This window comes from Coturnix japonica, chromosome 3, assembly GCF_054131305.1.
Source record: "Coturnix japonica strain WE chromosome 3, WE-NBRP24, whole genome shotgun sequence".
Taxonomy (NCBI): Eukaryota; Metazoa; Chordata; class Aves; order Galliformes; family Phasianidae; genus Coturnix; species Coturnix japonica.
This window is the reverse complement of record NC_140665.1, coordinates 7943208-7955242: the sequence shown is the minus strand read 5'-3', so window position 1 is coordinate 7955242 and position 12035 is coordinate 7943208. Positions and strand designations below refer to the sequence as shown.

The following is a 12035-nucleotide window of genomic DNA, read 5'->3' as shown; positions in this document are numbered from 1 at the left end:
AGCCCTTCAAAGGAGACAGGGCAGCATCCAAGCCTCCTGGTCAGTAGTATTCCCTTACTGGCAGGTAGAGAATTGCTAGGGAAGCATCAAGTCCTGCAACAGTTGTTGTGCTGAGCTCTAGGTTTGTCTTTCAATGGCTGTTTGGAAGCAACCAACAGCTTGATGACCTTTCATCGGTTTAATCTGACTTCTGTCTGCTGAGAATCACAGAATGACCCGGGTTGGAAGGGACCTCAAGGATCATTTAAGAGGATTTTTCCTCTTAAAAGAGTAGTGATGGAAGTGGCCTTTTCTTTGAGTTTTCATATTGCTATAGTAACTGTGTGTTACAAAATGAGATACATTTCAATCTGAAAACGTTTTTCAGGTTCTAGATGCTTTGTAAGCAAGGAACAGCTTCTTACAGGTAAATTTAGCTTACAGGTAAATTGCCCCCATGTATTCAGAACTGTTCATGCATGAGATAAGGATGAGCTGCATTAGAAATGGAAGAAAAAAGCTCTAGTTAAGTAAAAAACCTGCTTAGAGTAAGAACTGCAGCTCAGAATGGTGCAGTATTTTCATATTTGTTTTTCACATCTAGTTTTATGGGCTAAAACAGGAATGACTCTTCACACTCTGAAATGCTACATAATGTTTTCTACTTCTGAGGCTGCTTTTGGGGCAGCATGGTACAGTAGTGGTGAGATTGCTGGAACTGCAGCTGTACGACACGTCTGGAACTATGACAATAGTGATAAGTAATGGCCTGATTAATATTCATAAAGTCTGAGAAAAGCAAATCATCTCAGTGGAATGTTGTTATCTTTCAAGTGGAAATAATCAATCTACTGCTAACTGCGTGTGTCAAAAGGGGAAGGTTCCAGTTAGAGGTATTTCTGAATGACTGCTCTTCTCCACGGCTTTACTGCTTTACAACTGTATGAACAAGGCATGTTAGGAGTATCCTTTTGACCTGTATTTTTGCTGGAAAGCTTGCTTTGTCTTAGCAATGTACTGTAAACCCTCACTTGCAGCTTCTAAATGAGTGGAGCAATACTGTCGTCAGCTTCATCAGCTTCATCAGCTTCATCAGCTTCATCAGCTTCATCAGCTTCATCAGCTGGAAAGAATATGGTAATTTAGAAGTCTTTAAATAAGACACTAGACTGAGATAAACATAAACTTTCCTGTTTCCAGTTAAAAATGCTCTTGGCCTATTGGATGCTGCTGTTTGGTGCCAAAGTCCTACTGCTTATCCGTCGTGAGTGTTGTATGACCATTGTGGTTGAACTCTGCTCTTCTGACAGAAGGCACAAGGCTGTAGTGCATGTCCTCTTGTGGGCGATAAGGAAATGAATGCCAGTTAGAACAGACAGTGGAGCTTGTGTGAAGCCTTTGGCAGGTGGGTTGTAGCTGGAGAAGGGAAGGGAAAGGAACAAGTAAGATCCAGGGGGAGGAGAACAAAATATGTGGTACTGTTGGAAGAAAGGCCATTCCTTGGTCTCTGGCCTAGTCTTCAAGCTCCAGAAATGCTGTTCAGAGGGCGGAGGGATGAGTTTCCAGTGTTCTGAACCCAAGTGTTGTGTAACAGATCTCATTGTTAGATGAGAAAATCATCTGTCCTGTGTATGTGAGTTGTCAAAGTGACGTGAAAGCTGAAGTGGGCAGTTAAAACCTGTAGTGAGCACAGATTGTTGCAACCCAGGAAGTATAGTGCTGCTTAATGTTGGAGCATAGTGTGTGTGTGTAAAGGCCTCATGCTGCTTTATCCTTTTCATTAAAAGATACTTTTCTTTTAACAGCTCTGGTGAATCCTCAGAATATCTGTGTTCTTTTCCCCTCTTGTGAGATGAAGATATCTCATGCACCAATTTGTTTTTGTTTTACAGACTATAAATTGTTACGCCAGTGGCTTATCGCACAAGGTAATGTGTTCAGAGTAAGTGCTGGAAGACAGCAGTGGCATCTCTTCCCTGCTAATTTAGCTAATAATACATTCTGCAACGATGAAATAGCTAATCTAAATATTAATTTTCTTAATCATGGAGCAAGCAGGGGAAAATTCCATCTGTTCAAATCAGTGAAAGGGACTCTTATGATTGGTATAATCTCTGAAATTAAATTGGGTAATGTCTGCATAATGATAGGGTTTGCATGGCTCTTTAGACCTCCTGGTTTTGAATAAGCTCGGGTGTAATTATTATATTTTTCTGTTTTGTGGTACTGCCAGAACCCAAATTTGTTTGGTATTTCACTGTATGATTAAAGAGTCTGGATCTTAAGGAAGAGTTATTTTGGTTAAATTATGTTGAGCTGTGATTTTTTTGTTGTTGTTGTTAGAAATATAGCCAGAGCAAGTATCTGAATCTGTGTGAAGCTGGACACGTAATGGGTTAGATTGCTGCTTCTTCATTGTATTAAAATAAATCCTTAAGATTTGGGTCTCTGAATATCCAACTGGATCTTGTCCATAGCATTACTGATCAAAATGAGGTGAGCTGTATCAAAATATTCATTGGCCTTTGAAAAAGAGCACGGAACAAAACCAAAAGCCCAACTAACGCTCTCCTAATAGTCCTTCATTTTGGCAGACTGAGATCTATAATACAGCCAGAGTTAACATGTTTTCAGCGTGTGCCTGCTCATGCTGTGCTTGGGAGCTGAGTGTTGTGTGGGAACTGCATAGGCTTTCTTGCTTTATAGCTGAACAGAAGAAGGTGAGATGGCATATCTTACCCCAGCCATTGTACACTGTGCAGTGTTTGCATTACTGAGCAATTCATCTCAGATGTCATTTTTCCACAGCAGAAAGTATGTCAGTGGTTGGGCTGTGAGAACGTTACATTTGAGGGGGGGGGCAGGAATTGCTTTAACCTCTTTGGTTATAGATTTCTGCTTAAACAGTGAGACGACACTTGCTTCTGGTTAGGGACTTGTTTCCATAAGATAGAACAGCTTGAGAGTCCTTACTTGGAGTTCATTTTCTTCATCTATTTCAAATAATGTGAGATTAGAAATCTCCCATGTGCCACAGTGCCACTTGTGCAGGTGATGCCTGCTGGCAGTAACTGAAGAGCTGAGGACCTACTGTTACCTTTAAGGATGACGTTCTTAGGTCCTTCCATGATCTCATCCCATCAAGATGAGTAAAATGAAGCTCCTGTTTTCATTTGAATCTTCATCAGACTCTGTTCTGTGTACAGCTTGTATCCAGATAGCTGCTTCCCTCCTGGATTTCTAAGTATGTTGCAGTCTGAATTTACTAAACTTGAGGCTTCTGTTTGTAGACTAAACAGCCAAACAAGAAAGCTTGGCTGTTTGCTGCGGCTCTGACGCTGGAGCTAAATATGCTCTTAGTAGTTGAATCTTCATCTTGAGTTGCTTAAATATTTGATGGGAAATGCTGTGTTTGTAGCAGTTGCATTGTAACAGGGAGAAGGGTTGGAGTTGGTGTAGGCAGCTGCTTCTCAGAAAATCTTTCTGAGCAAGTTCTCCTTAAGTTCTTGTGCTGTGGGACTAGACTTAAATCCTCTGCTTGCTGCTTTTTTATGGCAAGTAAATGTGGAAGGAAGTTGCTTTTTTCATCACTGGCTCTCATTGGGACTGTCAGTTTAGTATTTTTCCATCTAGAATGTTCTTTTGCTTGGAACTTTGGCAGCTGTCTTTCTTTTGTGTCAGCCATCTTTCCCTTCATTGAATTCTCTGGTCTTTATTCCGAACTTTGCTATTAAGTAGTTGTGCAGTGATTTGAAGATAAACTGATAATACCAGCTTCTTATGACTGCAGCAGCAAGTGGGGAGACTGGCACAAAATCAAAACGGGGTGTAAAATGATGCTTAGTTAACGCTGCTGTCTCTGTTTTTAAACAAACCAGAGGTGGGTTTCTTCTTGGTGGGACTTAATGTTTTAGCCCAAAACAAAACATGGAATTCTCAGGTGGGAGGGTTTGTGCTAATGAAAGGAACATCAGTTGGAGTGCTTTGCTAAATGGCGTGAGTGAATGCAATCATTGAAAAATAGGTGTTTCCTTATTTTTTTGTTCCTTTCAACTATAATACTGCAAGCAAATCACTAAGCATGATGGATTTTTGGCAGATATCATTTGGAGTAGAGACTGTTTCCTTCTGGAAAGGTAGCGTTAACTTCAGGGCCTCATTCTGTTGTATTTCACAAAGCAAAATATTTCTTCTGCTGGAAACAATGAGCAGACAGTTAACTTACTGCTGTTTTTGTTGTGAATCATCTAATGTCTGCCACTGATACACCAAGATGATCACCCTCACTGATTTATCCTCCAATGCATATCCCGTTTGCTTTTCTTTTATAAATGAAGAATGATATTCTACTAAAAATGATGTTCTAACAGAAAACTTAACACAGTGAAGCTTGTGTGAGACTGTAAGTAGGTATGTACATATACATGTGGTGAAATATATTTTCCTCTTTCATTTGACCTACAGAATGCCATTCTTACCTTGCAGCTGCTCTGCATGCTCTTCATTTGTTCTGTGGCTGCCACCTGTGAGGGTGGGTGTTGCAATGGACAGACCAGCACTTGGAAGGCTTTCCCAATCTGATTCAACCTCCCTCCTATTTAAAAAACATTCCTTACAGGTTTGTGAGATTAGAACATGTAGGAAAAGCTGTTCTTAATGAAGTGCATTCTGTGAAGTCTGTGTGATGGAGTCGCTGCCAGTTCTTCACTCAGCTGATGGCTGGGCTGCAGCACTGAGCTCTAGCCCATGGTGTAGGGAGTGTGGTGGTGCTGCTCCATCCCCCCTACTTGCCTGGGGGAGGTACCCGATGCCAGCAGCAGGGAGAGGTCCTGGTTGCCTTCCTCCCAGCAGGAAGGATGCTGCTCTGATGTAGGTGGAGGGAAAGTGGGTGGTTCTCCTCGGCTGGTTAGGAAATGCTGCTTTTATGTAATTCTTTGTCACACTCCAGTGATGTGGATGGGTGTGGGCATATCTTTCCATTAAGAGAATCTGGAAGCTCAATGACGGGCATGGCTGCTGTGTGTTTCTGGACTGAGTAAATGGAAGCCAAACCTGAGAATGAGCTCCTGTGTTGTGCTGGCTTGACAAAGAACTCAGAAACCAGTGCTCAGCCTCCTGAAATCAGTGTTCCCCGACAGAAACAGGAAACTCTGGGGTTATGCAGCACTGAAAATAGTGCACGGTGCTGATCCGTGATGCTCAGTTGGCAAAGGATGGGTGAGCAGTTCTGTGGGCTGCAGTATCACATATCGATCTGTTGTCCTCTAGTGTGGATTTTTGTCCTTATAAGCTTCTGCTGCCACTGAACTGCAGCACTGTCTTAGCAAGTAATAAATCTAGAATTGAAGTTTCAATCTATGTGAAAAACTTAGTTTCCAGAAGACAAGAGATCTTCTTCAGCCTGGCAGAGTTTGAGGGAGTCATTCCAAATACCAAGTCCTATGCTCTAACTTTATTACTCTAATATCTTGCCAGATTTTGGGAGATATAGATGTCACTTGAAGATAAGCATTCTACAAAACAGAAATAACCAACTGTTTATTGTAATGAGAAATGTGGGTTGTAAGACTTAAAACTGCTGGTGGGAGTAATGTGAGTAAGCCAAGTGAGTCGTGAGGATGCCGAAGTGACATTGCATTCGCAGAATGTCTTGGTTCAAAGCTGAAACAAAAATTATTCTAACTTCATTAGGCTGCTCTGTGTGTCCTGCTGGGCTCATCATGTTTCTCATTTCTTGCTTTTCATCAATTGAAAATAATTGATTCTTTTACAGTGTAATCTCTTTTTTAATACTTGATTTTATCCAGGCAAATAAAACTCAAGATTGTTGATGTCGTCTACGCTGGAAATTCAAAATCTAATTGAAATACTCGAAAATAATTTTCCATTCCGCTAATATAATTAATATAAACTGAAAATCTTCTTTAACAGGCTTAATTTGAGCACTTTACGCACTCTTTGGAACAAGAGATATCTGTTACTATTATTCCATCATTCCAGCAGGCCATAACAGACCTGGGAAAAGTACTGCTGACTCACTGGGGGGACTGTCTCGGTTTCTTTGGTTCCTGATGATGGTTGGCATTGCTGCTGCTCATCTTGGCTTTCAAGTGTTTTAACTGTGCCTTTATTCTGTGTAATCTGAAACTCTGGGATCATCTGGCTTCTCACCATTGTGTGTTTGTGAACTAAAGTGACTAAGCTTAGCAGAAGGAAGGCCTTCCTTACAGTAGTTCTTAGTTCTTTGGGTGGTAATTGGAGTAGTGGGGTTTTCTCTGTTGAAATATTATGACTAATACAAATTCAGAATAGCAAAAACACCTCTTATATCATGCTGAAGAAGCATTTAGAAAGAATGCCTTCATTTGGAAGTTTGTCTGTGTTACAGCATAATGCAAACAATAAAGGCAGGTAGTAACTGAGGGTATAGCCAACTGTTTTCAGTTTGGTCAGCATCAGCGTGCCTGGTCAGCCCTCTTGGTGGAGCATTTCAAAGCTTGTCATATAATTTTTTTGTTGAGTCGCATTGTCTTTGCAGTTCTCACACGACTTTGGAGCTTCAAAAGCCTTTGGCAAAGTGAACACATTAAGGGACAGTGTGCTGATATCAATGGCAGCTGTTTTATTTTTTCTAATGCAAGAGACACAGAAGCTGTTCAGTAATGTGCAAGTGTGCGGAATGAAAATGAAGAATAGTTATTGTGGAGCAGCTTATCTTGAACTGGGCCTTGGATGGCTGGGTGGAGATCCCTCAGTAATGATGCTGTTGTAATAAAGAACTCTGAGCATTGACTCTCCCTGGTCACCTGGCTTATATCTATGCTAAGATTCTTTGTGGGTGTTGATGCTGGCTCTGGCCCTGTCTAGTTACTGGGAACTGACTACTTGCTTGCCTTCCCTGCCCTCCCCTTCAACTATTTAGCCTTTATTTCTGCTGAGGTTATTTGTTTGTTTTTCAGATGAGACCCTTTTTGCTCTTCCTGCTACATCTGCGCCTCTGATGCACTCCTCTGCAGGCAAGTTCTTTCTGCTCACCTTTGTCTGAATACATTCTGCATTTCTGATCTATCTCATTAACTCTTTCCGACTACTCTTCATTTACTAAAAGTCAGCATGGGTCCATTTTCAGTTTTGTATTTTCAGTTGATCCATTCGAGATTTTAGTGGCCATTCATTTCTTTACATGTTAAACTGTTTTATAAATGCGCTACAGCCATCTGTGAATTCTTGGACCCTTGACGTAAGAGAGAAGTTGTTACTGTTAGCAGGTTAATACTTTAAAGCGTAGCTGCTTTCCACATTTAGCAGAAAGATTTAATCCCTAGTAACTTTCTGCAGTACTTGATGTAAGTAAAATCTGTACATACATGTTAATGGTTTCTGTTTGTTACTCTGCCCACCAAATTCATGTTATTTAACAAAAAAAAAGGGGGGGAGAAAAAAGAATTCTTACATATATTAATGTGTAAGCAATAAAACACACCCTCTTTCTGTTTCATCTGTTTTTTTTCTGCCCCCACCTTGGGAATGTTGCCTGCTGTACTTGGATGCTCTGTACTTGCCTGGCATCTTCAGGTTTACTGTGATCTTTGCAATGCAAAAAGTTGCTGCTTCTCTATCTTCTCATGCTTTTCTGCTAGAAGAGATGAATTAGAGTAGCATTTTTATTTTTTTTACTGATAGTTTGTTTTGTTGGCTAGTAATATTTATGATAGAACTCAGAAGAGCCTCTTCATAACTAACATCATGTGAACCTGTCATGAAAATTTGCATTGACTTTAAGAACACCTGCATTTTCTAACTTTCCTTTCTGTTCCTGTGGTCACAGAAAAAGTTGTGGACTTGCAGGAGCAGCCAGGTAGCACTAAGTCACTTGGTCAAGAGGATTTTACTGCAGTCCCACTTGATACTGCTGCTTCTCTCCTCTCCTTCTCTCCTCTCTCAGCTGATCCCTTTAAAGAGCACTCAGCCTTTGATTCACTCTCAGATGGATTACCTGCAAGAGGCATTTACAAAGAAAGTGCAAGTGAGGTTTGTAAAGAAACAGTGGAAAATGTAAGAAATCCATTCCTTGCGGAGGGAAATAAGAGAGACGTATCCGAGATGAAATACTCAGAAATGGAACCCTCACTTACTAAAGCAGAAGCAGCCATTTTATTTCAAGCTGAAGAAGAAATGCAGCTAGAGGGCCCTAAAGAATTATGTGATCTGGAGAAAATGCCTGCACAGCCGCTGAGTATGTCTCCAGAAACTCCTAAAGATTTGTTTGAGAAAAATGAGGAAGATATCTTTTCTAGCAAAGACAAAGGCAGAGATGGTGATGATAGTGACAAAAAGGCATTGAAAGAAGATGCTATTCGAAGGGAAGAGTATGTAGACTTCAAACCGTATGAGCCAATATGGGAAGTAAAAGGTGTTGGTCATGGACTGAGCAGCTTGAGAGAGGACATTGAAAGTAAGATAGACGGCAAAATGGAAACCAGTTTACCTGAGAAATATGGTGTGGATAAGCTGAAGGATTATGAAAGAGACAGTGAAGGCAGTGCTGAAGATCTCTCTTTCCCGAGTACCCCAGAAGCTGTAAAAGAACCTTCACAGAATTACATCACTTGTACTAAATCTGAATCCTCTATAACTCCTGATGGTAGCAAAGTCAAATCTGTTTGCCCGATAGAGGAAGACACTTCAGAAAATAGAACTGATGACGAGAAAAAAATTGCAGAAATGAAAGCTCAGAACACAGAACAAAGTGATTTTATCTCTCAGGCAGTTGGCAAGCAGGAAGGCCTGGAAGCTGATGATGCTAAAACAGATAGCTTATCGACACCTCTGTCTGACACTGCAGCAAGTATGCCTGAAGGTCTCACTCCTGATCTAGTGCAAGAAGCATATGAAAGTGAAATGCACGATGTGGCATGTACAAAACTTGCTTATGAAACAAAGATTGATTTAGTTCAAACCTCCGAGTCGGTGCAAGAGACTCTGAAACCTGTGACACAACTCTGCCCCTCATTTGAAGGTTCAGAAGCTGCTCCATCACCTGTATTGCCTGATATTGTCATGGAAGCCCCACTGAGCAGTGGGACTGCTGCTCCAGAAGCATCTACTGTGCAGCTTGAAACTTCTCAATTAGGAACGTTTGTTACTCCTGCTAGTTATGAGAATGTACAACAAGAGGCTGAGAAACCCCCATTATACCAAGAGGCAGTGAATATGCCTTTGACACAGGCCCAAGAAGCAAAAGAAGAACTGACACTTAAAAAACCTGATCGTGAGAGCAGCGCCAGTCCTGAAGATCTAGAGACTCCATATATATCTATTGCATGTGACTTAATTAAGGAAACAAAGGTCTCTGGTGAATCTGCTTCTCCATCCTTAACAGATTATTCCGCAACTCCAGCAGCAGAAGATGTTTCTCAGGATGTGTCTGAACACAAGGAGCTGGTTGAGAAACTGTCTCCGCAGTTTGGAAAATCTGACTTGTTTAGTCGCCATGTGATACCTGACGTCCCTGGGAATGAAAGTGAAGATCAGACCCTCGTCTTAAATAGTGAATCAGTTGAGAATATTGAAACTGACGAGGAGCAGGAACGGCTGGTAGATTCATGGGCTGCTACTGGTAAGCCCTATTTGGAGTCTTTCCAAGCTGAACTAGACTCTTCCAAAATTGTTAGCACTCAGCCATCTGAGCCCACACCTGCAAAGATAGCCAAGGCAGAGAAGATTCCACTTCAGATGGAAGAGCTGAACACTCTGGCTTATTCAACTGATGTATCTATTGCTACGGAACCAAAACCAGGTGATGGCAAAGGTCTCTCACCTATTGAATCTTCTCCTGTCTCAGAAGACGACTTTGTGATGCTAGCTGATCCTAAAACTGGTCCCGAGTTTGTGGCTGAAGTCACTGATAAAGAAACAGTGCACAAAAATGAAAGCGAAGAGACCAGTAATGAGATCAGAGATGAGAAGAGGCGGTTGCCTTGCCCAGAGCTGCCCTGTGATCTGTCTGTAAAGAATGTAGAAATGAAAACTGATGAAGATGCTCATGCCTTGAAAAAGTCCTTGCAGGCTGTGGACAGAGAAGTGCCTGAAGTGTCCATGGTGTCCTTACCAGCCACAGATACCTCACCTTTACCTACTGAAGAAGAAACAGTCAGTGTAGGAAAGCCAGAAGCTTTTCAGAAGGAAGCTGAGAGAGGAGCTGCTTCTGCTAAAGAAAAGGAAAAACCTACTGCAGTCTTTTCAGCAAAGCTGAATATATCTTCAGGTAATCTGTGTTCACTGTCTTGCAGTTCACTAATCTCCATAACCTTTAGCTACACTTAAACATGCTACGACTTACTCTTTTTTTTTAAGTTACTTTCTGTAAACTACCCTGTTTAGCAGAGGGTAACAAACTAATGTTAGAGCCTGTGCTCTCACCTTTTCATATTTTGACTGCTTCAGTCCCTTTTTTTTATCATGTTTATCAGGAGTGGTCTCACTGTCTTCAGTTTTCTTCGGTTCTCCTGCTGGTGATCTGTTGGTGTGCAGATAAGTCACTACTCACTGTAAGCTTTTCTGTGCTTGTCTACAGGCTGAGCATTAGAGGCCTTCCGGACTTGCTGTACGCAATAGTAAACCAGGGATGGTATCTCAGTCTACTCCATGTGCACAAGAGGCATTTTTTCTTTTCATGCAGAATTCAGTTAAACAACAGACTTCAAACCTTGGGAAAACGTCCTTTCTGCTGTGGTACATACAGCTTATGCCTGGAAAAGAACATGCACAGCTCCACTCACGTGATTTACGGCCTGTAGTAGGTCCCTGCCAGAAATAAATAGTGCACAAGGGAGCTAAGTGCTCAGTTTAGTAGGAAAAGTGACCATTAAGAAAGTGAGTGTTCCTGCAACCGTTAAGATAAAATAAGGTTTGCACACAGCACAGATAATTTTCAAATGGAACTTCCATTTCAGTGTTTGGTTGTGGTATTGTTGTTTTTCATCCAGTAATGTGCTATTTAAAGTAGAAGAGAGTTAAAAGAAGGTTTCCCCTGGCATTAATTCTAAACCATATGCGTTATGGAGTTCCAGCTTCCCATAGACTGGAGAAGTACTTTGCTGTTTTGATGCTGTGGTACTCTGCTGCTGAACAGAGTTGTACTTCTGTGACATGCCCGAAGATTCTAGCAAGACACAAATCCATTAATAAAATCAATTGTCTGCTTTTATTACCAAACTTCTTCCAATTAGCAGTCAGAATAATGAAACAAAGAACTAACAGATAGTTGCCTTTCACTCTGAGAAAGGGCAGATAATTAATCACAGGGCCAAGCAGTGGATCTGTGCTGTGTGTTCTTCTGAGCCGTGTCAGCTTTTTTGTGCTGTCTTCGAATACTTACTCATTGGCGCTGCTTGTTGTAAGCCAACTCAAATGCAAGCATACCTCTGTGTGCCTGAAAATGTACCTTCTGACAGCCCCAGGATGCTGCAGGCAGATGGTAAGAAGTGGTTGCAGATTTATTTAGTTATTAAATACACTCCATGACTCCAATAAAGCCAACAGAGCTTTGAGCAACCTCACTGGCAGATCTGGCTTTAAAGCTGTATGGCTGACCTTCATGTAGCCTAGCATGTTTTATGAGGGTGTCAGACCACAGGGGCCTTGTCCTTCACTGTGGCACAGATGTGGAAACAAACAAAAGTAAGTTCTGAATTGGTTTGGGTTTAACTATGGAGAAACCCATCCCTCATGTAAGTAGTTCCTACTTAAAGCAGTTTTAACAGATCACTTCTTTTTACCTTGCAACACCAGCAGCTGCTGCTGTTAAACATTTGCATGTCATCTTTGGAGATTGTGCCAGGCACTCCTTTTTTCCCATCCCTTTCTCAGTATATTCTGTACTTGGCTTCCTGTCCCTTTCTCAGTATGTGCTCCTTTTTTCCCATCCCTTTCTCAGTATGTGCTGTACTTGGCTTCCTAGCAGATAACCCTGTTGCTTTGCTCTCATGCCAACCGGACTTTAAAACCCATTTCTGACATCCATAAAACAACTGTGTATGAAGGTTGACTTCAGC

General features: G+C 41.4%; 1 protein-coding gene across 11 annotated transcripts in view; it reads left to right on the top strand.

The window, feature by feature from the left end:
- Positions 1-12035, top strand: part of RTN4 (reticulon 4) — a 71376-nt gene that overhangs the window by 35078 nt on the left and 24263 nt on the right. For 3 of the 11 annotated variants that reach the window (XM_085542591.1, XM_085542590.1, XM_015856715.3), the window contains 2 exons: positions 6939-6995; positions 7808-10246. The exons of 1 other annotated variant lie outside the window; for it this stretch is intronic. In XM_085542591.1, the coding sequence (XP_085398717.1) occupies positions 6939-6995; positions 7808-10246 (2496 nt within the window). Of the gene's footprint in view, positions 1-1871; positions 1908-6938; positions 6996-7807; positions 10247-12035 lie in introns of all 11 variants that reach the window. 7 more of the 11 variants (XM_085542592.1, XM_085542589.1, XM_085542588.1 and 4 more) reach the window with 6 other exon arrangements.